The 27878-nt window shown below is 40.2% G+C and overlaps 1 protein-coding gene across 2 annotated transcripts; it reads right to left on the bottom strand.

The window, feature by feature from the left end:
• Positions 1-20368: 20368 nt before the first annotated feature.
• On the bottom strand, positions 20369-27399 carry ARP5 (actin-related protein 5). 2 transcript variants are annotated; one of them, XM_079071462.1, is made up of 12 exons: positions 27162-27399; positions 26965-27035; positions 26283-26407; positions 26104-26148; positions 25863-25965; positions 25689-25798; positions 25486-25595; positions 25309-25399; positions 23885-24316; positions 23462-23589; positions 21778-22123; positions 20369-21004 (listed from the first exon to the last, which is right to left on the bottom strand). In XM_079071462.1, the coding sequence occupies exons 1-12, from the start codon at positions 27260-27262 to the stop codon at positions 20489-20491; spliced, it is 2178 nt and encodes a 725-aa protein (XP_078927588.1). In that variant the 5' UTR covers positions 27263-27399; the 3' UTR covers positions 20369-20488. The 2 variants fall into 2 exon arrangements, with proteins under 2 accessions (XP_078927588.1, XP_078927589.1); XM_079071463.1 differs by lacking the exons at positions 26283-26407; positions 26965-27035; positions 27162-27399 and having other exon boundaries at positions 25863-25970; positions 26104-26151.
• Between the last annotated feature and the right edge of the window lie 479 nt (positions 27400-27878).

Below are 27878 nucleotides of genomic sequence, written 5' to 3'. Positions count from 1 at the left end.
GTTCACAAACAAAATGATAGTCTAAAGCGACATGTTTCATGCGCGAGTGATTGACTCGATTTGCACAGAGGTAAGTAGCACCTGTGTTGTCACAGTGGAGGGTTGGTGAATGGGAGATAGGTACACCAAGTTCACAGAGGAGATTTTTAACCCATGATAGCTCAGCTGCTGCATTAGCCATAGCTTTGTACTCGGCTTCGGTCGAAGATCTAGAGACCGACTTTTGGCGAGAAGACCGTCAGGAGATAATTTTTTTACCAAGGTAAATGAGATATGTTGTTGTCGAGCGCCCTCTGGTGTAAACTCCGCCCCAATTAGAGTCTGAAAAGGCGGTAAGCTCCAAGGGGGAGTGACGATGCAAGTAAAGGCCATGGTGTATAGTACTTTTTAAATAGCGAATCTGACGTTTAAGGGCTTGGCAATGTACATCATATGGAGCATGCATGAACTGTGACAGTTTATTGACAACAAATGAGATGTCAGGATGAGTAAAAGCAAGATATTGGAGAGTGCCAACAAGTTTGTGGTATGGTGTAGGATCAACTTTGGGAGCTCCATCATCTTCGGTAAGTGTAACAGATGTGCATAAAGGAGTTGTTACTTCCTTTGCGCCATCCATTTTGAATTAAGTAAGAATATCACGAATGTGAGCATGGTGTGATAGAAAAAGTCCAGACTTCGTGGGAATCATTTCAACCCCCAAAAAGTGACTGAGTCGACCAAGATCCTTGATTGAGAACCTGTGAGCAAGCATATTTACAAACTTGTTGATGAAAGATGGATTATTCCCGGTGAGAACAATATCATCAACATAAACCATGAAATAACACATAATACCGTTACAATTGTAAACAAATAAAGAAGCATCGGCTTGTGATTTGTGAAAAGCAATCTCGAGGAGAAAAGAGGTTAGGGCTAAATACCACTTACGTGGCGCTTGTTTGAGGCCATAGAGTGATTTTCGAAGTTTGTAAATGTGATTAGAGTAGTCAGAGTTGATAAAGCCTAGTGGTTGAACCATGTACACCTCTTCCTGTAATGTGTCATGGAGAAACGCGTTGTTCACATGGCGATCATTGGAGAGAGCAAGGAAAGAACCGTGTGTATTGTAATTGGTTTGGTTACAGGGTTGAAAGTTTCAAAGTAGTCTTTCCCATATTATTGTAGAAAACCTTTGGCCACAAGACGGGCTTTGTATTTTTATATAGTACCATCAGGGTGTCTTTTAATACGGAAAACCAACTTGCAACCGATGGGACGATGAGAACTTGGAGGAACTAGCTCCCACATGGCGTTATGAATCAAAGCATTGTGATCATCTTCCATTGCTTGACGCCATAGAGGATCTTTGGAAGCTTGGGTAGAAGTGGTCGGTTCAAGGGTAGCAGGAATAGGATGAACAGTTGTGTTGTTGATAAAATATGAATAAAAATATTTAGAGTTGGGTTTGCATAGGCGAGTGGTACGATTGTGATATTGATTTGGTGATGGAGGTGGCGATGTGTAGCACCTGGTTCCTGGTATGTATTTTATTTAAGTAAAGTTGCATTTTTGGCCTGGGACTCGGCGAGTTGAAGGCCCAACTTGCCGAGTAGGAGCGGGATGAGATGCGTGATTTAAGTGATGGACTCGTCGAGTCGGGTCCCGGACTCGACGAGTAGGCTCTGACTGGACAAAACCCTAATCTGAGGGTTTGCACCCTATTTAAACAACCTTATACAGCCTCCATCGCCCCTTTATGCTCCCAGAAACCCTCCATAGCAAACCCTAAGTGTCTTGGTGCAAGATCTAAGGCTTTTGAGTGATTTTTGGTGGTTTTGTTCACAAGGAAGAAGGAAGAGCATAGAAGGATCAAGAGGAAACTGAAGGATTCGAGTTTGGTTCATCATTTGCAGTCTTTGAGAGGTATAAAGTCTGTACCTTGCTCTTTCATTTGATAGATCCCTTTTTGGGGAGATTTAGGGCTTTTATAAGCCATTTTTGGTAACCAACCATGATTGCAAACATGGTTGGGGGTTGAGGCTTTGGAATCAGATCTTTAAAGGGGTCACAAGGCAGATTTGGGTTGCTTTTGCACCCAAGGAAGGCCCCATGCAACACTAGAGCCATTTTAGAGCCTTTTTGGCTCAAAAGTCCCATGCATGCACGTAAAGTTCGTAACTTTACGTGCTAGATCGAGCTTAGGGGCTTGGATCTATCATTTGGTCAAGTGTTGTACATCAGAAATCGAGGATTTAGGGTGTGGATGTTATCGACTCGGCGAGTCCGTTCTTGGGACTTGACGAGTCTAAGGCTTTGAGTCCCATATCTGTTGAGGGTCAAAAGAACTCAGATGGGTGTTAGAAGGGTTGTAGCAGGACAGAAAGAGTGACCCAACACATTGGACTTAATTTTAGACCTAGAGTTCATGGGACTCGACGAGTGCTAGAACAGACTCGGCAAGTCCAAGGCAATCTCCTTATGTTTGAAGATGAACTCGACGATTTGTTCATACAACTCGGCGAGTCAAGGTCAGGACTTGTTCATCAGTTGAAGGTGAACTCGGCGAGTGTTCATCCGACTCGGCGAGTCGGATGAAGGTTCATTGATGTTTGTAAGGAAGGGGAACTCGTCGAGTCATTGCCAAACTCGACGAGTCGAGTCGTGGATAAGGTCGAGTAAAGGGAAGGGACTCGATGAGTTGACGGCCCAACTCGGCGAGTCGGGTCAACTGGAAGTTGACTTTGACTTGGACTTGGCTAGGGGTAAAATGGTCATTGTACCCTAAGAGTAGATATCAGTTTCTAACTGAGTGTTTTGTGGGGATTGTAGCCGGAGGATTTCCGGAGCAGCAGCGGACAGAGGTTTCCTGCACAGATTATCAGCAGCTACTCGTACGAGGTGAGTTACCTTTCAGTAGGGGTGGGTCTAAGGCCACAATGCCGGCCCACCAAAGACGGATATTTAGAAGATGATTGTCTTTGTGATAATTATCTTGGTCTGGTTACGTGCTTTGGTCATGAGTTTTATCTGTATGATATGTTACGTGTATAATAGGGATTAGTTTCCGTGACAGCGGTCCTTAGGACCGAAGGGTAGGTCAGTACCCGGATATGCCTGACTGTATGTTTATATCTTGTTGTTGTATGCTAGTGGTAGGGGGTGGAATAGTCCCCAGTTACCGGTTGAAAGATACCGATGACAGTTACCGGTTGAAAGATATCGATGATGATTACCGGTTGAAAGATACCGATGATGATTACCGGTTGAAAGATACCGACGATGATTACCGGTTGAAAGATACCGATGATGATTACCGGTTGAAAGATACCGATGATATTGTATGGTATGTGGTATGATGGGGGAACTCACTAAGCTTTGTGCTTACGGTTTCAGTTTTGGTTTCAGGTACCTCTTCATCTAAGGGGAAGGAGCCGGCGGCGTAGCATCGCATCACACACACATATGATTCCGCATCGGACTTTCTGGAATTGTACTCTGATTTTCCTTATTTTTGATGTCATGGTTTGGGACACAACATTATGATTTTGTAATGTGTTGCTTTATTGACAGTGTTATGGTAAAATGTTTTAAAAACTATTAATTTAAAAATGAAATTTTCGGGCTTGAATTTTGGGATGTTACAAGTTGGTATCAGAGCCCTGGTTTGAGGGATTCGGACACACCCTCGGGGGTGTCTGGACTCAAACCGAGGGACTAAAAGATTTTTACAAGGCAAAATGGTTTTCTAAAATCTAAATGGAAGGATTTTAAGAAAGAAGAAGTGTGTGATGCATGCGACCGGCCGGGCTCAAGTAAGTTTTCCCCAAGATACCCATACTTGCTATGTTATGCTATATGGTTTTGATTCAGAAAACTGCATGTTAGAATAAGACTAAGGATCTAGGAGGATGCCTTGTGTGCCTAATATATGATTCTGAGAATTGCATGCTAGTTAGGGCTAAGGGTCTAGGGAGGATGCCTTATATGCTTGTTGTATGAGCTGTATGCTAGGACTGTTTAGTCAGCAGTAGGATGGCATGTGTAGGTTATTCCTGATTTGGTTACCCAATGCACGAATGCTGCTTGCTTTATGCTATGGGGGTTCTGGCCATCTTCAACTAGCTAAGGAACGGATATGTAACAGTATCTGCAAGTTAGTTAGGGGGAAGTGGTGAGGACTCCTAGTGCAGCTGATGGCGGAGGGTAGGTCGGAGAGTGCCCTAGGGAAGCCTAGGATGAGGTCAGTGGAAAGGGTATCGGTAAAGGGACTTGGTGAAGTCGAAGCAATCCTTGAGGAAAGTACGGGTAGATGTGGAAGGTAGTACGGACCCGTACTACTGAAAGCAGAGGACCCGTACTCGAATCAAGGAGGGCCTAGATGGAACCTGGAAACTTGGAAAGTGTGCGAGACCTCCGAAAAGTATATGTGACCATGACATTCGCATGTTTATTTTCAGAATGGTGGTCACGCGACATGGAGCAGGAGGTTCAGGATCGGGGTCAGGATCGGGCTCGGGCGCAGGATCCGAGCATGTGGATGATGGGTTACGCGAGTTCATCGCGTCCGAGATCACGAGAGGTATCCTTGATGCAACGCCGGTTATCTTCGGGTCGATCAAGGAAGGGATCATTGAGCTGATGGAGGATCGCCTCAGGGAATTCAGGAGTAACATGGCGGCCAGCCAGTCAGGATCACGCACACTGTCCTTTAAGGACTTCAGAGGGAGTGGTGCGCCGGATTTCCATGGGGTGAAAGACCCCATTGCTGGTAGGAGATGGATCGCAGACATCGAGTCTGCACAGCTGACGAGCTTCTGCTCGGAAGGGTCGAAGGTCCGTTTCGCTGCAGGGTGTTTGAGAGACAGGGCCAGAGATTGGTGGGAGTCGGTTGGCGACTCTCTGGGAGCCTCGGTTGTTGAGGCTATGACCTGGTCAGACTTTGTGACCAGATTCAGGGCGGAGTTTGCGCCAGCTGTGGAGCTTCAGCACCTGGCCAGGGAGTTCTTGGACATGAGACAGACTACGGAGACTGTGGCGGAGATCACCGCCAAGTTCCGGGAGAGGGCATTGCTGGTACCCCAATATGCGGGTGATGAGGACATGAAGAGGACCCGCTACCATGACATGCTACGAGCTGACATTCGGGAGCATGTCAGTTTCTCAGCTTGCCCTACCCTGGATTCCATGATTGCCAGGGCTAGGGAGAGGGAGATTGATCTGGAGCACATCCAGAAGAGGAAGGCAGCGGAGGGGCTGACGACGGGGGCTTCGGGGAAGAAGCCCAAGGGATCCGATGGTAGGCCGAAAGGCCAGTCAGGGCGGGACCGCTGTGGGAAATGCAGTCGGTCACACGAGGGAGCTTGTCGCACTGGTCCGGGTTCAGGCTGCTATAAGTGTGGCAAGGTTGGGCATTTTGGCAGAGATTGTACTGCCCCTACTCCTGCGATTCAGATATCAGACCTGATTTGCTTTCATTGCAATCAGAAGGGCCATAAGAAGGCCAATTGCCCTAGATTGACAGCAGCAGTGGCGCCGGCAGTGGCGCCGACTCCAGCGACAGCACGGGTTGTGGATGGCCGGAAGGCCAAGTTGGAGGCTCCAGTGGTTTGGAGCCGAGCATTTCAGCTGACAGCCGAGGAGGCACGCGCTGCACCCGATGTGGTGACGGGATCGTTCCATGTAAACGGTATCCCAGTTCAGGTGTTGTTTGATTCGGGTCCCACTCGATCGTTTGTCTCTCTTGCGCTTAGCAAGAAGTTTCCGGAGTCTTCGGGCATGTTGGATTGCCCTCTAGAGGTCGAGATTGCGGACGACCGGTCGGTACGAGCGTCAAAGGTCTACCGGGATTGTGTTTTGAGGCTGTTCGAGGAACGTTACCTGGTGGACTTGGTTCCCATACCTTTGAGGGGGAACAAGGTTATTATTGGCATGGATTGGCTGAGCCCCAATGGGGCAGTGATTGACTGTGCGCAGCAGTAAGTACGGATTAGGACCCCTAGTGGGGAGAGCTGGTGGTTCAGGGCGAAAGGCCACAGCGAGGACCAGCTTTATGTTCGGCAGCGAGGGCTAGGCGCTACCTCCAGCAGGGTTGCGCAGGTTATGTCGCCTATGTTATGGATACCCGGGAGGCGGGTAGGGCGACGGTGGGCGATGTGCCCGTGGTACGAGAGTTTGCGGACGTATTCCCCGAGGAGTTGCCTGGGATACCTCCGGAGCGACAGGTGGAGTTCAGGATCGACCTAGTCCCTGGTGCGGCTCCGATAGCCAAGGCACCGTATCGGTTGGCTCCTCCTGAGATGCAGGAGTTGTCTACACAGCTGCAGGAGCTGTTAGACAAGGGATTCATTAGACCGGGTAGTTCTCCCTGGGGAGCCCCGATTCTGTTTGTGAAGAAGAAGGACGGGTCGCATCGGATGTGTATAGATTATCGGGAGCTGAATAAGGTAACGGTGAAGAACCGTTACCCACTCCCGAGGATTGATGACCTCTTTGACCAGCTACAGGGAGCGTCTTGGTTCTCCAAGATTGATCTGCGTTCAGGGTATCACCAGATGAGGGTCAGAGAGGAGGATGTGCAGAAGACTGCCTTTCGGACCCGTTATGGTCACTATGAGTTTGTGGTGATGCCTTTCGGGCTCACCAATGCTCCTGCCGCGTTCATGGATCTCATGAACCGTGTGTGCAGGCCGATGCTGGATCGGTCTGTGATAGTTTTCATCGATGACATCTTGGTCTATTCCAAGACGCAGGAGGAGCACGAGGAGCATCTGCGAGAGGTTCTGGAGACTTTGAGAAGGGAGAACTTGTATGCTAAGTTCTCCAAGTGTGAGTTCTGGTTGCGCGAGGTGCAGTTTCTTGGGCACCTTGTCAACCAGAACGGGATTTCGGTAGATCCGGCCAAAGTGGAGGCCATGATGAGATGGGAGGTTCCGAGGTCTCCATCTGAGATTCGGAGTTTCCTAGGATTAGCCGGCTACTATCGGAGATTCATCCAGGATTTCTCCAAGATAGCCGTACCCCCTGACCAGGCTAACGAGGAAAGCCGTGGTCTTTCGCTGGGGTCCTGAGCAGCAGGCCGCATTCGAGACACTGAGACAGAGATTGTGCGAGGCGACAATCTTAGCCCTGCCAGAGGGCATGGAGGATTTTGTGGTATATTGTGATGCGTCCATCTCAGGTTTTGGGGTGGTACTGATGCAGAAAGGGCATGTTATTGCATACGCTTCGAGGCAGCTGAAGCCTCACGAGGCGAATTACCCGACGCATGATTTGGAGCTGGGGGCTGTTGTTTTTGCCCTCAAGATTTGGCGTCATTACCTCTATGGTGTTCGTTGTACCATTTACACGGACCACAAGAGTTTGAGGTACCTCATGGATCAGCCGAACCTGAACATGAGGCAGCGTCGGTGGCTGGATGTGGTAAAGGATTATGATTGCGAGATCCTCTACCACCCGGGGAAGGCCAATGTCGTGGCCGATGAGCTTATCCGCAAGGCAGCGCCAATCAGGGACATCTGTCTGAGGATGACAGTGGTGACTCTGTTGGATTAGATGTCTAAGCCCATAACTATTATTGGTATGTACTTGACCCGAGAGTAGCATGGTCAATTTGGGTTGCATATCATCAGGACAATTTGTTAGGATGGACTTTTGAGAGAAGGTTATTTATGGTTTATTAATATATTATAAGTTATAATATATTAATATGAAATCATATGTTTTAATTAGTATCGATCAAGAATTAATTTGGAATTAATTTAGTGATCAAAAGAGACTAATTAAATATATGGGGACTAATTATGATAATTAGTTATATTTATATGTGTTGGGCTTATGATCCATGTTGGACCAAGTTTATGTATGGATACATAAAGAGTTGGGCCACATGAACCATGGATCATAAAACCCATGGGTATGGATTATGGGTTATACCCATGACCCTTGGAATCCTACATGTAAATAGGTTACTCCATAGCCAAAATCACCACTTCTTTTCTTAGAGAAATATGGAGGTGTTTTGATGCATGGAATTCTCTCTCAAGAGCCACCTTTGTCCTAGGTGTGTTGTGATTCCATTTGAGGCATTTCATACTATTGGTGCTAAGCTCTTAAAGCCAAATATATCAAGACTTCAAGCCACATAAAAGGTATGTTTCCCTAACTAGTATATTATATGGTTTATGTCAAATGCATGCTAGTTATAGGTTTAATGCCTTGGAAACCATTTGCATATATAATTAGTGAAAACATAGATCCAAGGTATTTAGGGTTGTATGTGCACCATAGGATGTTGTATTATACCAAAATCCAACAGTGGTATCAGAGCCAGGTTGTTTTCTATTATATTTGATGCAAATGTATTTTTTTTTCAAGTTGAAGGAAAAAAAAAAGAAAAAAAACATGAAGTTTGTCAAATTTTATGATAATTACTTGATTTTATGAAAAACTAATTATTTATAAAATTTGAGTCACTTTACTACAAGACTTGAATTAGGTCAATTTATTAAAAGATAGAATGATATGATTATTTTATTTGTTTTAAAAGTTTGATCTAAATGGTTTTAAGGAGTTACAAATTTTGTCATAAAATTTTGGAACTCAAAAGTTTTTTTTTTAAGTTATGATCTTAAGAGTTTTAAAACTTCCATAAGTTATGGATGTGAAATGTCTCATTTATTAACTCTTTAGGTTATGAATTCCAAGAGTCTTCAAAGGATAATTGTCAAAGTTTCAAGATTTGTATTAGTTTATATGATTATCTAATTTCTTGAAAATGTTGATGTGAATTATCTTTACTTATGAGTTTAATCTAGATCATAGAAAAATTATTTGATTATTGTGTTAATTGGAATATTTGATCTTAATGGTTTTTATGAACTCCATAACTTGTCCTCAAGTTATGGAAAGTGAAGAGTTTTTCTTTTTAAAGTGTCATTAATTCTCATAGGTTATGAAAATAGAAGAGTCACTATTTTTAATGTCATCATTAAATGATTTAATGTCTTCCATAACTTGTCCTCAAGTTATGGAACTTGAATTTTTTTTCATTAAACCTTAATTAAACTCATAAGTTATGAAAAATCCAAGAGTTTTGAAAGGTTTCAAAACTTGTCCTCAAGTTTTGGAATTTGTAAAGTTACCCCCATGTATACTTTAATTCCAAACTAGACCTTAGAATTTTAAAAGTTTAAAATTCAACCCTTATACTATTATTATAATTTTAATTATATATATATGTATAAGATAAAGTCAATCTTACCATTAGTAGGCCTCATTCACAAAGCCGGTCTATAAGGGGGGTATAAGGTTACTGCCTATAAAATGGCAGTTTAATGGGTGTCCACTCTCACCCACCGCTTCCTTGACTGGTGGAGGGTCGTTAGCCGAACGGGTAGGATAAAGACTATAATTCTCCCTTCATTAAAAGTATAATGATAAATACTAAGTAACTAAACACTTATAAATTCCCAATCTTAGTTACTTAGGAAAATGTGAAATGGTGCTAACCCATGAAATTACACTTTGCACCTTTGTTAAGTCGTTAGTGGAGCGTGTGTGGTTAACCGGCACACTAACATGGGACTGACAATGTGTGGCGAAGGATAACTTAAGTTTATCATAGATTGGTGGAGCGTGTGTGGTTAACTAGCACATCAATTAGGTGATAAAGTTGAGGGTACCAAGTCAATTTGCATGGTTATTCACACCTTGTTTGTGATCCTCGGCATCCCAGTCACAAACTTGAGAGGGCACAATCGAGATTCAAACATGCCATTGAAAGTTCAATGTATCTCAAAAGATCTAGGAGTTTCAAATCCAATTAAAACTTAATTATATTTCGTTTTCATGGTGGAAATTGGTAAATCGTCATTTACCTACCTTTAACTATTTTATAGCTTGGATTACGGCATCCTTCTTCCGGTTATAAATAGGTTGATGGATCCTAGCCTTAATATTTCATATTGGGTGTTATATTAAGGACTTTAAATCAACTAAACTTGAATTTCTCCCATTATAGTTGTCTAGTTCAGACAACTATGGTCTTCCCAAATCTTTAGGAACAAGCTTTCCTATTGAAGATGATATCCCACATGGCAATCAAGGTGAAAGATTCATCCCTTTGTTGTGCATTAATGGGACTGGAAATCATGCTTCACTTCCTCCACCTCTTCCAATTATTCTCCCTATCCCACAAGTTCAAATACTTGAAAAGTTCAAGGTCACTCAATCCCTATTGGCAAACCGGGAGATTCGGGTGTCGAAGTCTCGAGGTAGCTGGCTGTTGACTTGGTTCTTCAGTCACACCCTGATGACAGATCAAGACATGACCCCTAAAGATCTTACCTATTTGCTTGATGCTGCTAAATTAGCAATGATTTGAGGCACTAGTAAAGCAAAATTTGATTGGAAGATCAACTTCCCAAACTTCCATGGACATTGACAATGGTAACATTAGAAGTCCAGAAAAGCTTTCTCTTCCCAATGGAAAGGGATCGACCATGGTTAAGTCATTTGACCTAATGGTAAAGAGAAAGGATAAGTCTGAGATAGTCTCATGTGCCATTTCCAAAGAGTCCATATGTTTCTTTTGCCAAAAGAAGGGGCATTGGCTGCGAAGCTGCCAGATTTACCTGAAAGATCTGGTAAAGTCAAAAGTTTGACTCTACTTCAGGTAAAGTCCATTGTGTAACTCTATTAAGTTCCTACTTGGAGATTCTTATTACATGATGTGACTGGGTCACATATTGATGTCTTAAGAGTCAAAGAAAGGAGAGGAAGCTTAAAGGAAGTATATGCTGATTCTGATCGCGAAGATGGATTTCGGTCGCATGGTTCGGTGATCAGAATTTTGGGCTGTTACTTAAAGAGTTATGATATATATTGCTTAGGAATATATAACAACAAGGTTTTCATATGGATTGTAAGGATAAGAAGTTTTTCCGCAAAGTTTTAAAATAAAAGAAAAAGGTTTTATTTTTATTTATTTTAAGTATCCTTACAATGGCATTTGTGAAAAATTGTTGCTTATATGATTCCATTAAGAGCAATATTGGAAAATGGATTTGATTCTTTCATTTGTGGTAGTGTCTAAATTTGCCAAATAAGGAAAGATTCTCATCACCCAAGTTTCAAATTGGACCGAAACTCGGAATCATGCAAGTTGTATAGTATGATGAATGAGAACTTTTAGCTTTGGAAAAATTAAGACTAATTCCTTATGTGAACAAGGAAAGGACTAAAGGATCGAGTACACATTCTTGTGCACTGGTCAAGTCCACCACAAAAGATCGATAAGACTATTCGTCATGATTTACTAAAGCTTAGTAAATATGGTTATACTTACAAGTTTAAGTATAATTCTGAAACATTGGAAAAGATTCAATGTATGTCAGAACGAATGAGAAGAATCAAATTAGGCAGAAAGATAAAAGTTTCTCAAATCTGAAAAGATGGGAGAGTACTTTAGTATCATGTTTTGTGATCATCTTAATGATTAAGAAACTATATCACAATTAGTCCTCTAAGGCCATCTTAGTGCATTCTAATGGCTAAGAAGAGGAGTCTTGAATTGTTGAAGTGGTTAAATCAAGGAGATGAGTCATACTTCGTTCCAAAACAAGTCTTAGAGTCATACTCCAAGATTGTAACTTGAGTGACACGCCTTAAAGAAGGTTTATAACACTAGTCAAATGTAAGAGTAGATTATGTTCTACTCTTGTATATTTGAAATTGGTAAGTTGTGATGTTTTGGATAAAACAAAGACCAACTAAGGCTAATTGTGTGAAATGTTTGTCTTGATAAAGAATCCGAACTATCTCTTGAATATTTGACAAGAGAGTCTTATATGTCAAGAAGACAGTGGGAGTCCTATAGGTCTTGAAAGTCTCAAGAGCTAATCAAGGATAAAAACCTGAAGTTCATCACTAGCACACGACTTGAGGTTTATAACCTATCGTGTTGACATTTCTGTGCCTATTCCAGTTAAAGTTGGCTTTGCATATGAGTTCTGAAAGTTCTCAATTGGTTGCATAACAACTTGGAAGCAATGGCAGGCCCTTGTACTGCCAGGTGGCAAGAATTTAAGATTGCACAAGTTCAGTCCATATGAGTTTGGATTTGTCATTAACCTTGTCTTGTGATTATGGTTTTGACAAATTCATATGGATAGAACTCATACACCATAAAATCTAAGTGTCATAAGGTTTCTCTCCGATTCATGAAAATGATGGTGAGGAAATACTTTCACTAAGTAGATTTTAAGTAGACAGCAATTGTGATATTTGCATTCTCAAAGTCGTTAGTGGAGCGTGTGTGGTTAACCGGCACACTAACATGGACTTGTGAGAAATGACAAAGGTCTAAACAATTGAGACTATGATTACGGCATCCCTTTTCATAGTTCTTAAATTATTTAGACACACATGTGAGCTATCTAAGGAAAAGTGTATGATTTTGATAAAGTTCTATCAAAGCATCTCGTATTAGAAATCTGAACTTTGGTAAGAAAGTCAATAAAGTATTGATTTCTAGAAGTACAACTGATTTCTGGATACATGTCAAAGCTAGTGGGAGCATAAGTGTTATGCTAATAATCATCATGTTAGTGGGAGCATGATTATTAAGTTTAGTATTGCAAGTTAGCAATGTTAATTATAGAAAACAAAAGTTTCAATTCGTGGAGTTGCAGGGGTTGAAAAGGTTTTTTGCTATAATTAAGGGAGAGGAATTTATACTTCATTTCAATTCTAAAAGCTTAGATTGAGGTTTTAATCATCTTTAGTCAAGGATACATATATGAATTTTGTGTTGGAATGGCTCAACATAAGGAAATTCTATATATGAGTCCATTATTTGCGTTCTAAAATTCGATTATGATTACAGCATCCCTTTTCATAATCTGAATTATGAGAACTTGGCAAATAGAAATAGAAATATTGTAGCAAAAGACTGGTTTAGTATCATGTCTTTATGTGAGACATCATGAATCGTGTCCCATATGCTTCGGATATAGGATCGATTGCGTGTGCTATAATATTCATCCTTTCTAAATTTTCCAAATGCTTAGGGCATTAAGAAGGGAAAATTCTAGAATTGGATATGACTAAAATGATTAAGCAATTTTCGAGGACAATCTAAGGATTACCAAAGATTGGTTGCTCAAGGACAGTTGGAAGTATAATGTTAATTTTGGAAGGACCATATTGACTTATTCTGTAAGGAGGCAACTCTTATTCAGAAGTGATAGTCAAAATGGAATATGGAAATGTTTCAAAGTTGGAAATTATTCAATCTGTGTAAGATTAGAAAACTTAATGCAAGAAGGATGTTTCCATGGAGTTGATCTTCATTGGAATACTCTGTAATGTTTGTTGACAAGTCTTTGTGACTTTGTGCATAATCATTACAAGAGGATCAGTGCATATAAGTTTAAAATCTAACAGATTTAAGTAAATGGTAGGAATTTGGAATTCTTACATTTACGATAAGGTTTTGGGACTGTGAAATGAGAATCATTGGAGTTATGTTCAATCGATCTATTTCACAAAGTAAAGATCATAAACAAACTTAGTGTGTATACTTGGTGTATGGCATAACTAATGTTTGCACAAACATAGTATGCATACTTGGTGTATGGCATGACTAGTGTTTAGAAAACATAGTGTACATGCTTGGAGCATGGGACAACTAGTGTTTTAATTCAAGTATAAAGTTGATAATTTGAAACGGTATACAATGAATAATGTGTAATCATATGGTGATAAATAAAAGGTGTTTTATTTATATTCATAAGTTTTGAGACCATATTGGATTCGATTATTATTGTGTTTCACTTTGCATGTTTTGACTTCCAGAATAACTATGTCGTTCTTCTCGAATTACTAAGTTATTCAAACCATCCACAGTCGATAATACGTTGGAAGTAGGTATTAAGGCAAGATTGTCATGAATCGGGTTTGTAGATGTCCAAGGTAGTGGACATAGCAAGAGTTGCTGCAACATTCATGAGTGCTTATAAGTTCTGAGTATTGGATTCAACCCACGCTCATTTGAATCACTTCATGGATTTTATCACGAGTGAATCATGAGACGATAATATCTTATATTCTTCAAACCTAGAGATATGAGTTGTTACTATGAGTTGGTTATACATTGATTGCACGAAAACGCATTGGTAACTCGATGTTATAAAACGTGTCTTTGTGTATGATTCAACAAGTAGTAGAACAAGCCATATGAGTCGAAGTTTATCCATTCCTTTTACCCTTAAAGGGATCAAAGCGATATCTGTGGGCCCCTCGATGATTTAGTGATGACACCCTAAGTGCTTGGCCAAGCCTGGACTGATTTGATTTGTTCAATTAGTCGGTCGTCATAAATCGGAAATCGGGAAACAACAAATGGACAGAGAGAATGATTATAATCCATGTCTCAGTCCATATGATATCTAGAATGGAGGAATATATGATCCCTTATCTAATGGACGCGTCATTGATTTGTTCAGAGTTCGACATCGGCTTTAAGAGCTACGATTGCTAGTCGGGTTATGAAGTCGTACTTGCAATAATAGTTTTAGACTTATCCAAGTGGGAGACTATTGGATTAGATGTCTAAGCCCATAACTATTATTGGTATGTACTTGACCTGAGAGTAGCATGGTCCATTTGGGTTGCATATCATCAGGACAATTTGTTAGGATGGACTTTTGAGAGAAGGTTATTTATGGTTTATTAATATATTATAAGTTATAATATATTAATATGAAATCATATGTTTTAATTAGTATCGATCAAGAATTAATTTGGAATTAATTTAGTGATCAAAAGAGACTAATTAAATCTATGGGGACTAATTATGATAATTAGTTATATTTATATGTGTTGGGCTTATGATCCATGTTGGACCAAGTTTAAGTATGGATACATAAAGAGTTGGGCCACATGAACCATGGATCATAAAACCCATGGGTATGGATTATGGGTTATACCCATGACCCTTGGAATCCTACATATAAATAGGTTACTCCATAGCCAAAATCACCACTTCTTTTCTTAGAGAAATATGGAGGTGTTTTGATGCATGGAATTCTCTCTCAAGAGCCACCTTTGTCCTAGGTGTGTTGTGATTCCATTTGAGGCATTTCATACTATTGGTTCTAAGCTCTTAAGGCCAAATACATCAAGACTTCAAGCCACATAAAAGGTATGTTTCCCTAACTAGTATATTATATGGTTTATGTCAAATGCATGCTAGTTATAGGTTTAATGCCTTGGAAACCATTTGCATGTATAATTAGTGAAACATGGATCCAAGGTATTTAGGGTTGTATGTGCACCATAGGATGTTGTATTATACCAAAATCCAACAGACTCCACTGTTGGAGCGGATCCGGGAGGCTCAGCAGGAGGCTATGAAGGAGGAACATCGGAAGAGCGAGCGTATAGTGGGCCAGGTTTCCTCCTTCGACTATGATAGCCGAGGGTTATTAACTCTTCACCGTAGGGTGTGGGTCCCTTATCATGGAGGCGTGCGCCAGATCCTGATGGAGGAGGCACACAAATCCAGATTTTCTATCCATCCCGGAGCGACGAAGATGTATAGAGATCTTCGTCCTGATTATTGGTGGCCCTGCATGAAGCGGGACGTAGCATGGTATGTGGAGCGGTGCTTGACCTGCAGGAAGGTCAAGGTCGAGCACCAGAGGCCACACGGCAAGATGCAGCCATTAGATATTCCCTTGTGGAAATGGGAAGATATTACCATGGATTTCATTACCAAGCTTCCCAAGACTGCACGGGGAGTGGACTCGATTTGGGTAATCGTGGATCGGTTGACCAAGAGTGCCCATTTCATACCGATCTAGGAGATCATTTCGGCGAAAAGTTGGCCGACATCTATATCCGAGAAGTGGTAGCTCGGCACGGAGTGCCAGTTTCATTGATTTCCGACAGGGATGTGCGGTTCACTTCCAGGTTTTGGAAGAAGTTTCATGACGAGCTGGGTACTCGTCTGCATTTTAGCACCGCCTTTCACCCGCAGACAGATGGTCAGAGCGAGCGGACCATCCAGACGCTAGAGGATATGTTGCGGGCTTGTGTTTTAGACTTTGGAGGTAGTTGGGATACCTACCTTCCGTTGGCGGAGTTCTCGTATAATAATAGCTATCATGCGAGTATCGACCGTCCTCCCTTCGAGATGTTATACGGGAGGAAGTGCAGAACCCCGATATGTTGGGGTGAGGTTGGCCAGAGGGTCATGGGGAGCACCGAAGTGGTGCTCAAGACGACAAAAAGGATTCAGCAGGTTCGGAGCAGACTTCAGACTGCTCAGAGTCGGCAGAAAAGTTATGCCGACAAGCGCCGATCGGACCTGGAGTTTCAGGTCGGGGATATGGTTCTCCTGAAGGTGTCGCCATGGAAGGGCGTCATCCGATTCAGGAAACGGGGCAAGTTGGGTCCCAGGTATATTGGACCCTTCAGGGTTATAGCCCGGGTGGGCAAGGTGGCATATAGGTTGGATCTGCCAGCCGAACTCAGTCAGATTCAAAGCACTTTTCACGTCTCCCAGTTACGGAAATGTTTGGTGGACGACTTGGCAGTGGTACCATTAGAGGATATTCAGGTCAATGACATCCTGAATTATATTGAGCGGCCTGTAGCGATTCTCGACCGGAAGTCGAAGGATCTGAGGAATAAGAGGGTGGAGCTCGTGAAGGTGCAATGGCAGCACCGGAAGGGCTCGGAATGGACTTGGGAGCCGGTGGATGAGATGATGGAGCATTACCCAGAGCTATTCCAGGATCGAGCAGCAGACTTCGAGGACGAAGTCTAAAATAAGTGGGGGAGATTTGTAGCACCTGGTATGTATTTTATTTAAGTAAAGTTGCATTTTTGGCCTGGGACTCGGCGAGTTGAAGGCCCAACTCGCCGAGTAGGAGCGGGATGAGACGCGTGATTTAAGTGATGGACTCGTCGAGTCGGGTCCCGAACTCGACGAGTAGGCTCTGACTGGACAAAACCCTAATCTGAGGGTTTGCACCCTATTTAAACAACCTTATACAGCCTCCATCGCCCCTTTTTGCTCCCAGAAACCCTCCATAGCAAACCCTAAGTGTCTTGGTGCAAGATCTAAGGCTTTTGAGTGATTTTTGGTGGTTTTGTTCACAAGGAAGAAGGAAGAGCATAGAAGGATCAAGAGGAAACTGAAGGATTCGAGTTTGGTTCATCATTTGCAGTCTTTGAGAGGTATAAAGTCTGTACCTTGCTATTTCATTTGATAGATCCCTTTTTGGGGAGATTTAGGGCTTTTATAAGCCATTTTTGGTAACCAACCATGATTGCAAACATGGTTGGGGGTTGAGGCTTTGGAATCAGATCTTTAAAGGAGTCACAAGGCAGATTTGGGTTGCTTTTGCACCCAAGGAAGGCCCCATGCAACACTAGAGCCATTTTAGAGCCTTTTTGGCTCAAAAGTCCCATGCATGCACGTAAAGTTCGTAACTTTACGTGCTAGATCGAGCTTAGGGGCTTGGATCTATCATTTGGTCAAGTGTTGTACATCAAAAATCGAGGATTTAGGGTGTGGATGTTATCGACTCTGCGAGTCCGTTCTTGGGACTCGACGAGTCCAAGGCTTTGAGTCCCATATCTGTTGAGGGTCAAAAGAACTCAGATGGATGTTAGAAGGGTTGTAGCAGGACAGAAAGAGTGACCCAACGCATTGGACTTAATTTTAGACCTGGAGTTCATGGGACTCGACGAGTGCTAGAACAGACTCGGCGAGTCCAAGGCAATCTCCTTATGTTTGAAGATGAACTCGACGAGTTGTTCATACAACTCGGCGAGTCAAAGTCAGGACTTGTTCATCAGTTGAAGGTGAACTCGGCGAGTGTTCATCCGACTCGGCGAGTCGGATGAAGGTTCATTGATGTTCGTAAGGAAGGGGAACTCATCGAGTCATTGCCAAACTCGACGAGTCGAGTCGTGGATAAGGTCGAGTAAAGGGAAGGGACTCGACGAGTTGACGGCCCAACTCGGCGAGTCGGGTCAACTGGAAGTTGACTTTGACTTGGACTTGGCTAGGGGTAAAATGGTCATTGTACCCTAAGAGTAGATATCAATTTCTAACTGAGTGTTTTGTGGGGATTGTAGCCGGAGGATTTCCGGAGCAGCAGCGGACAGAGGTTTCCCGCACAGACTATCAGCAGCTACTCATACGAGGTGAGTTACCTTTCAGTAGGGGTGGGTCTAAGGCCACAATGCCGGCCCACTAAAGAGGGATATTTAGAAGATGATTGTCTTTGTGATAATTATCTTGGTCTGGTTACGTGCTTTGGTCATGAGTTTTATCTATATGATATGTTACGTGTATAATAGGGATTAGTTTCCCTGACAGCGGTCCTTAGGACCGAAGGGTAAGTCAGTACCCGGATATGTCTGACTGTATGTTTATATCTTGTTGTTGTATGCTAGTGGTAGGGGTGGAATAGTCCCCAGTTACCGGTTGAAAGATACCGATGACAGTTACTGGTTGAAAGATACCGATGATTATTACCGGTTGAAAGATACCGATGATGATTACCGGTTGAAAGATACCGACGATGATTACCGGTTGAAAGATACCGATGATATTGTATGGTATGTGGTATGATGGGGGAACTCACTAAGCTTTGTGCTTACGGTTTCGGTTTTGGTTTCAGGTACCTCTTCGTCTAAGGGGAAGGAGCCGGCGACGTAGCATCGCATCACACACACACATATGATTCCGCATCGGACTTTCTGGGATTGTACTCTGATTTTCCTTATTTTTGATGTCATGGTTTGGGACACAACATTATGATTTTGTAATGTGTTGCTTTATTGACAGTGCTATGGTAAAATGTTTTAAAAACTATCAATTTAAAAATGAAATTTTCGGGCTTGAATTTTGGGATGTTACACGATGGTATGGATGAAGGTAGTGATTGAGGTTCATTGGGTGATTAGGGAGAGCCGGAGGCCAGTTCAGAGATAGTAAGAGAGGCCGGATTAGAGATGATGGGAGAGGTTGGTTCAGAAGGTGATGGGCTGATGGAAGTGAGAGGAACGGTAGTGGGGTTGACCTTGTTGGTGGGGTTTGGAGGGGATGGGGGGGCTAGAGGGTAAAGATGTAAGCGTGAAGAACTCGTCAGTAGTTGGAAGAGCGGATTTTGTGGAGGGAAAAACGACAAACTTAACGTGTCAGGAGTAATAAATACGGTGGGTGTCAAGATGATAGCACTTGTATGCAGACTTGTCTGTGGAGTAACCCAAGAAAAGGCACGAGGCAGATCGTGGATGAAGCTTTGAGAGGGAATAGGGACAAAGCCATGGATAGCAAAGGCAGCCAAATGGCTTGAGTTTGGTGTAGTTGGGAGAGTGACCATATAGAACATCAAACGGACTTTTGGAGTTTAAAATAGGGGTTGGTAGGTGGTTTATGAGACGAACCACTTTTTGAAATGCATGGGACCACAAAGAAAGAGGATGACCTGCAAAATGTAGGAGAGCCAAACCCGTTACCACTATGTGGTAGTGACGGCGTTCAACAATCCCATCATTATGTTCAGGGGTATGCGGGGGTGTGGTATAGTGAGAGATGCCCATAGACTGAGATATAGGAATAAGAGCTTGATATTCACCACCATTGTCATGGAGATAATGAGTTTTTGAAAGAACTTTTCCACCAAAAGCTTAAATTGTGGGAATATTTTAGAGACATCTGATTTGTGTTTAATAGGATAAAGGCAAACATACTTGGAATAATACTCAACAAACACGACATAATAGGTAAAATTATCAAAAGATTTTTTAACTGGTAACCAAACATCTGAGTAAATAAGCTACAGAGATTAAGTGGCATTAAAGGACTTGGATCCAAACGGAAGTGTGTGGCTTTTATTAACTAACATTATACACAATGAAAATTCATACAAGAAAATTCAAAGCTTGGCGGCAAATATAAGTCTTAGAGTGATGACAAGCTTTTTAGAACATTGATAAAAACACAAAAAAACACTATAACAATAACAAACAATAATCATTTGCATAATGGCATATGAAAGTTCTTTCAAGAAAATATAAACACGACAAAAAATAATATAAAAACGTAGAATGTTACTAAATCTACACGGCTTTTGAATACGAACACGACGTTTTGTGTTATTAGTGTGACGAATTTTGAACACAAGCCTAACACGACATGACATCGTGTTTCTTATACATGACACGAACACGAATTTGAAATTCGATTTTCGTCCTAATTTTGTTTCGTATCTTGTATTTCGTTTCGTGTTACACACACACGCATATCCAGACATACATCATCACCAATTTATCCATTAGGAAAAAGGAAAGGAAATTGGAGAAATAGTTGAAAGAAAGTTTAATTAGTCCCATGCAATGACCATTAGGTATTAACCAGCTAGCCTAAATAGGTTATCTTTGAATCTATAAACAACAAGATATGATATAACTGAAAATTAAAATGTTAAAATGTATACTTCAATTGGTATTGACGAAGCCAATCTTCACCTTTCTCATAATAATCCATCTTATTAAAAACCTGTCGTGAGAAATGCATGGTGGATGCAAAAGAAGCAGCACCACGCCACGTGTCAAGAATAGCATCCGATGCTTTAAGGATCCTTATGGGGGTCCCACATGGCCTCATCATTCTGATTCCGGCTTCTAGACGTTCACTCATTCCAGGGTAAAGACAACTCCCACCGGTTATGAGGACGGAATTGGTGATTCCGGTCACCTCTTCTTCCAAATCCAATCTTTGAGCTCTTGATTTGAGCCTTTGCATTGATACCCCAGCCATCTCGTCTAACCCTGCCTGTTCAATTCCGATTAGGTTTGGGTGGAAAAGAATCTCCGGGCACCGGAATCTTTCCACTCCGATCAGAATCTGGAAGTCTTCCTGTGTTAAAGGCCGGAAACGTGGTGGTTCGCTGCCGGAGGAGCTGGCCTCTGATTTCGGAAAAAATGTTGGGTCTATTTCCTGTCATTCAAGGGTAAAACGGTCATTTTACATGTTTTTGAATAATGTTACTTTTATTAAGTTAAAAAAGATTTGGCTTTTCATCTAATAAGAGTAAAACAGTAAATTTGCACAACTTGGTTGAGCTTCATGTGGGCACTAGGCTTCTATGCCCCGCTATTAATGGTAAAACTGTCAAACTATACATTTTTGGCTGGGCTCCTTGTGGGCACTAATGCCATTAAGGGTAAAACGGTCAACTTACACATTTGTGGCTGTGCTCCTTGTGTGGACTGGGTTCTTATGAAGGGTAAAACGGTCATTTTAAAGATTTTTGGCTAATTTTACTTTTATGGATTAAGATTTGACCTTTCATTTACAGGTAAAACGGTCATTTTAATCATTTTGACTGGCTCTTATGCCAGCCAATGAGGGTAAAAAGGTCCATTTACACTTTTGGATGGCTCCTTGTTTGCATTGGGATCTTATGCTGCCAGCCATGAAGGGTAAAACGGTCAATTCACACATTCTGGCTAGGCTCATTAATTGCATTGGGCACGTACTTAAGCAATCCATGAAGGGTATAACAGTCAAGTTACACATTTTTTTTGGCTAATGTTACCTTTATGGATAAAGATTTAACATTTCCTTTACAGTACCAATATGGTCAATGTAATCATTTTGGTTGGGCTCTTTGTGAGAATTGGGCTCCTTGCAAGCCACGAAGGGTAAAACGGTCATTGTACACATTTCAGCTAAAGTTACTTTAACGGATACCATTTAAAAAAACTAACCCGGAGTCTAGAAGCAACACGTGTGAGCTCAGCTTCATCCTCATTGGGGCCGTCATCCTCGTCATCATTATCTTTACTCATTTTTTTATATAATTGCCAATCTTCATCTTTAATTCCAAAAGTATCCTCCCCTTTCCCTCTATCAAATGCAGCGGTTGTCAAAAGACGCATTCTCTCCTTTTGGGCAGCATTCAGTCTCTCTCCACGACCAACACCTCCAGACACATTATTGTTTTCGTTTCCATGGTTGTTTCCATTTGTTTTTTGTCTTTTTCTCTGTTCCACTTTTTCAGATAAATCGTTGTATTTTATTCGCAATTGCTCCATGTAAAGTTCCGGATTCTCTCTACAACAAAAAAATAAAATTATATTTTGGATGGTTTTGCGGTTTAATTACTAAGTAGAAAAAAACCCTTGCTACGCAATGGGGTCGGGTTTTTTTTTTCTTTTCTTTTTATGTATTATCAGCAATTTAGTAAAAGCCAACGGGGACAATTTTAGTAATTAGTTTTGTACACAGGGGTCAAACCTGCCAAAATACAAAAATCTTACACATATGGACTGTTTTTGAAAAAAATAAATTTACAAGGAGCTTTTCTATTAATTAAAAAATTGCAGAGACTAAATCTGCCAAAATGTAAAGCCTTTGTTGCAGGGACTAAATCTGTCAAAATGTATAACCTTTGTTGCAGGGACTAAATCTGTCAAAATGTAAAACCTTTGTTGCAGGGACTAAATCTGTCAAAATGGAAAACCATTGTTGCAGGGACTAAATCTGCCAAAATGTAAAACATTTGTGGCAAAAGTCCAAAAGTGAAAAACATCACTATTCATAGGCACAATGAGAATTAATAGTATATATAATGCATAAAAGTTTCAGACTATTTTTTTCAGATTATGGAAAAATAAAACGGTTACATTAAGAAATACTTTCATTGATTCATTTAAGGAAAACTACAAAAAAAAAAAAAAAAAAAAAAAAAAACAGAACATTTATCTTTTGGGCGGTTTTGCGGTTTAATTACTAATACTTAATTTTTTCCAATCAAACAATAAAAGTTTCAGACTTTTTTTTCAAATTAATGCCAAAAATAGCAATGTACTTTCATTATTTTGTTTGAGGCAAACCTCAAAAAAAACTAATAAAAATATTTTTTATAAAAAAGTCCTAGTATATTGTGGGAAGTTTTGCAGTTTAACTACTAATACTTTCACTTTTTCCAATTAAATTACAAAAGTTTTGGACTTTTTTTCAAACTAACCACTTTGACCTGGTATATATATCAGTTTCACCACTAATTTTTCAAATTAACCATTTTGACTTGTCATCAGGTCAAAATGGTTAGTTTAAAAAAATGTTAAATTTTTATGTTTTGATTGGAAAAAAATTAAAGTATAAGTGGTTAAACCGTAAAATTCCCCAAACTATTATGGTTCTTCTGTAATTTGCCCTTTTGTTGATTATACAGCATCATACTTTCATTACTTCATATTACAGCAATGTAGTTTGAAAAACAATGAGTAGATTGTTTTTATAGTAAAATGTGTTGATAAGTACAATGTTGTAATAGAAGAAATGGAAGTACATTGTTATTTCTTGCATTTAGCCAAAAATAAAAATTATAGGTTCATTCATATGAATATTATATGTGTTTTTAGAAAGATGAAGGTCTAGATAACATACAGGCGTCTTTGTTCATCCTCCTTGTTACGCCTTTCACGTTCTAATTCTTCTTCAAAACGCTTTTGTTTTGCTCTTTGTCTTCCTTCTGATGTGGTTTTAAGAAATAGTTGTCTTTTCTTTTCCTTGATCTATTAATTAAACCATAAATATTATATTCCAAGGTTAGCTAATTCCATACAAGGTTACAAAGAATACAGATTAAAAGACTAAGGGTGGTGTTAATGTTTTTTAAGGAATGGAATTTGTAAAAGAAATTGTAATCTGTCACATGTTGGTTGGTAGAATTAGAAATAGGAATGGGATTCAATAACAAAAGTTGAATATTTTTTTATATTTTCACTTATATAACAAGGGATTTTTGGTCTTTTAGTAAAAGAAGATGAAATGGAATTTCAAAATCCAATTTTGTCAGAATCACAATACCTGTTCTGGGGTTAGCATATTGTCAGGAATATCAATGAGGGTATACTTTTCTGTTGCAGAAGGATCTTGTTTCTCTTCAATTTCATCTTGCTCTCCTTTAGCTTTCCTTAATGATTGTGTTACTTTAACAATGGCAGATTCAATTTCTTGCTTAGAAATGTAACCAGTCTCAGCCAAGAAAGATGGAATATCATTTCCATTTACATGTCTAAGTTGTTGTATAAGAAACTCCAACCCCTTTAATTCATTTTCTAATTCATTAATTTTTGAACATCTTTTTGCCTCAGCCATTTCCCGTAACCTTTGGCCATGTTTTTCCCTTAAGGCTGCTTTCCTAGCAATCTCCTCTTCTGAAGGTGGCTCTTCCACTGGTGTTGGTGTCCATGGAAGTTGCCAACACCTAGTCTTCTCTTCAGCTTCTTTTCCCCCTTTCTGTAATATTAAATTTCAATCAGGACATGACATAACAGGTTGTACTGACAAGACAGGACAGAACATGTTGTACTAACAAGATTCACCGATATGACATGACAGGACAAAACATATGGCATCATGACACCGCAGAACAGGTTGTACTGACATGACATGACAGAACATGTTGTACTAACAAGATTCACTGATATGACATGACAGGACAGAACAGATGGCATCATGACACAGCAGAACAAGTTGTACTGACATGACATGACAGAACATGTTGTACTAACAAGATTCACTGATATGACTGATATGACATGACAGGACAGAACAGATGGCATCATGACACAGCAGAACAGGTTGTACTGACATGACATGACAGAACATGTTGTACTAACAAGATTCACTGATATGACTGATATGACATGACAGGACAGAACAGATGGCATCATGACACAGCAGAACAGATTGTACTGACATGACATGACAGAACATGTTGTACTAACAAGATTCACTGATATGACTGATATGACATGACAGAACAGAACAGATGGCATCATGACACAGCAGAACAGGTTGTACTGACATGACATGACAGAACAGGTTGCAGTGACATGACAGAACAGGTTGCAGTGACATGACAGAACAGGTTGCAGTGTGACATGACAGAACACAACAGATTAGGTTGTACTAACATGACATGACACAACAGAATAGCAGATCATGTTGTACTGACAGCAAACATGACAAAACAGAATATGTTGTACTTATGAGACAATAAGATAAAGTAGATGTCATGATTGTACTGTAGACTGGGAGTGGGACTGATGTGAATGGGACAAAAGTTAAATTTTTTTTTTTTTTTTACAGTGACTCAATCTCTCGTTTATGCAAAGGACGTTAATGTCCTCACCATTCTAATAATTTGAAAATAGCCCTAGAAAGCTTGTTTAAGTCTAGAAGAGTAGAGGGAAGAATTGTTAAATATAGAGTTGATATCATAAAACCTGAAACAATCTAACTTCTGAAGCATAATCGAGAGTGATATAACAATGTTCCATTTTCAAATCTTCTACTTTTTCCCATGTAAGCCTTGCCCTGTTTTATACATTCCAAGATGTCAAAAGATACTCATGGAAGTCTCAAAGATTATTACAAGGAAACGTAAAAAAGTCTATTCTCACATGTGATGTGGATATTTAAGTGATAGAAGTTGCTTTAGGTAATCAGTGACATGATAACCACCAACATTTGTACGACAACATGCTTCATAAACAGGCTCTCCATTGATAAACTGAATTCAAATGAGACAATGAAGTAAAGAGAAACTTTGTCATTACATAAACACACATATATATAAATATCAGTATTATATACACACACATACAGGGATCACATGGCTTGTGGAAAACCCTGAGCAAATTGCGAGACCATCTCTATCACAAATTCCAAGTTTTTGATTGTACTTATAGCTGAAAGCAGCATCCACACCAAAAGCTGAGAAATAAAGATGGTTAAAATAAGAAAAATAAACAAATAATGAATATCATATGTTTCATACCTATAGAAGGAACCCCATATGTTTCGAATAAAAGTTCAGCCATTTTACTACGTGATTGTACAGGATTGCATGCACATTCTGTAATGAGGATAGGATGATTAATCTGTTCTGACATCAATGACAAAGAAAATAACAAATTGTTAGCAAATGCAATACAACTAGAAATATGCATGTCATTGTTATATACTTATATATGATCTAATGATAAATTGAAAAGAACAAAATAAGTATGCAGATGTACCGGAGATTCATCTGCCCCTAATCTATCAAATGCAAAGTCAAGAATCTACAAGGAAAAAGTAACCAAAGTTATTTACCAGAGATAAAAACAACTAAACAAAGGCATACAAATCTGCAATTTTAAGATTGTTTTCATGGTTAACTCAAGCATCACTAAAGATGAAGGTGGATGATGCTTACATATTCCATTATCTCAAACTGGAAGACAACATCATTATCGAATGCTGAACGTGGTCCAGAACGGGTGCAATCAAAGTACTTTAACAAAGCAGGATCATGGTCACCAACAATTGTCACTGTTTCCCCTGCATAAGAAAACAGAAAAATGGTTACTAACATATGAAATTATTTCACATTGCAATATAAGTTCTTGAATCAATTCTCTAATAATCTTAACAAGAACTGCTATCAGTTACGTGCACTGTTGTTAAAACCCTAAAGATAATGAGATCCTCAATGTAGCTCATGAGAGATGAGACAACCTCCATTCATCATCCCTCATTTAGATGCAGGAGTGAGTTGGTGGCAACCTTAATGAACATCACAAAAATTGCTAGACATAGCAAACTTTCTGCTTATGAAATCTTAATTGGATATACATTATGTTATTAACTGACCAATATCTCTTTTCAATGTGTCACTACATAGTAAAGAAAAAAAAATAATAAACATGGAATATTTCACACAAAAATCAAATAACTTCAGCGGGGAAAGAAAAGAATTTGAATTTTCAAAATCAAAGCATGGCATTTCCTGAGAATGACGAAATGGAATGAGTATAAGAAGGTCACGAAGAGAACAAGTGTTTCATCGCAATTAATCAAACAATCAACACAAAGTTGTAAAATAGGAGTTATTATACCGGTTATCTTGTGGCGAGGCCTCTGAACAATGTTACGAAAGATGATCCGAGGCTCACTCTCTCCTGCCCATCTACAACCAGCACACACGAACATAATAGCAATATCAACACACGCACGAACGCATGTACATTACAAATGATGTGTCAAGTAGCTTTAAGAACAATATCAAACTTTTATCAGAAAATTTTAATTTTACCCAATTCTGAAATAAGATGCGCCATTGTCGATGACGATTGGGCAGCTTGCAGGTATGAGATTGTAATCTGATTGCCTCTGCGTTTGCGATATGAACGGCATTTGCTCTATCTGAGGCCAATTTTTATCACAAAAAAACTTGACGACGATGCACAGAGGGAGAAAGCGTGCCCTAGCTTTCTTCCACTTGAACTTTCAAGCGCCCAAAGTCCAAACTCAACATCACCTGTTCATCTTTCACAGAAGAATCTAACAGTGGACCGGGCGGTTTGCTGAGCATATTCAACACTGTTTTAGACCGGATTTTTCTAGTATTTGGGCCACCTAACATGTTTAGCCCAATAGGTCCACGTATCACGGATCACTATATTTAATATTCTTAGCCCAAAAGGTTTATTATTGGTTTGACCACAAGAAACATGTTCTTTTTATTTACTTATATAAAGTGGAAAGCATTGTGACGGATGGGTTGATTACTAATATACTACTTACATTATTTTTATAATGGTCTCTTATATAAGGTCAATTTTTGTAATTTTTGTGAAGCATGGGATCATGTCTGTTAATTCGCTATTAGATAGGGACTAATTCAGTAATTTTGAAAAATAAAGGACCATTCCTATTATTTCATAACTAGTCGATGACCATTTATGTAATTTTATGGAACATAAGGACCGTGTATGTAATTTTGCTATTATGTAAGGCCTTTTTGTTATTT

This window comes from Lactuca virosa, chromosome 9, assembly GCF_052849685.1.
Source record: "Lactuca virosa cultivar CGN04683 chromosome 9, Lactuca_virosa_CGN04683_v6, whole genome shotgun sequence".
NCBI lineage: Eukaryota > Viridiplantae > Streptophyta > Magnoliopsida > Asterales > Asteraceae > Lactuca > Lactuca virosa.
Note: the sequence above shows the minus strand (reverse complement) of the source record. Positions and strands in the feature narration are given on the sequence as shown.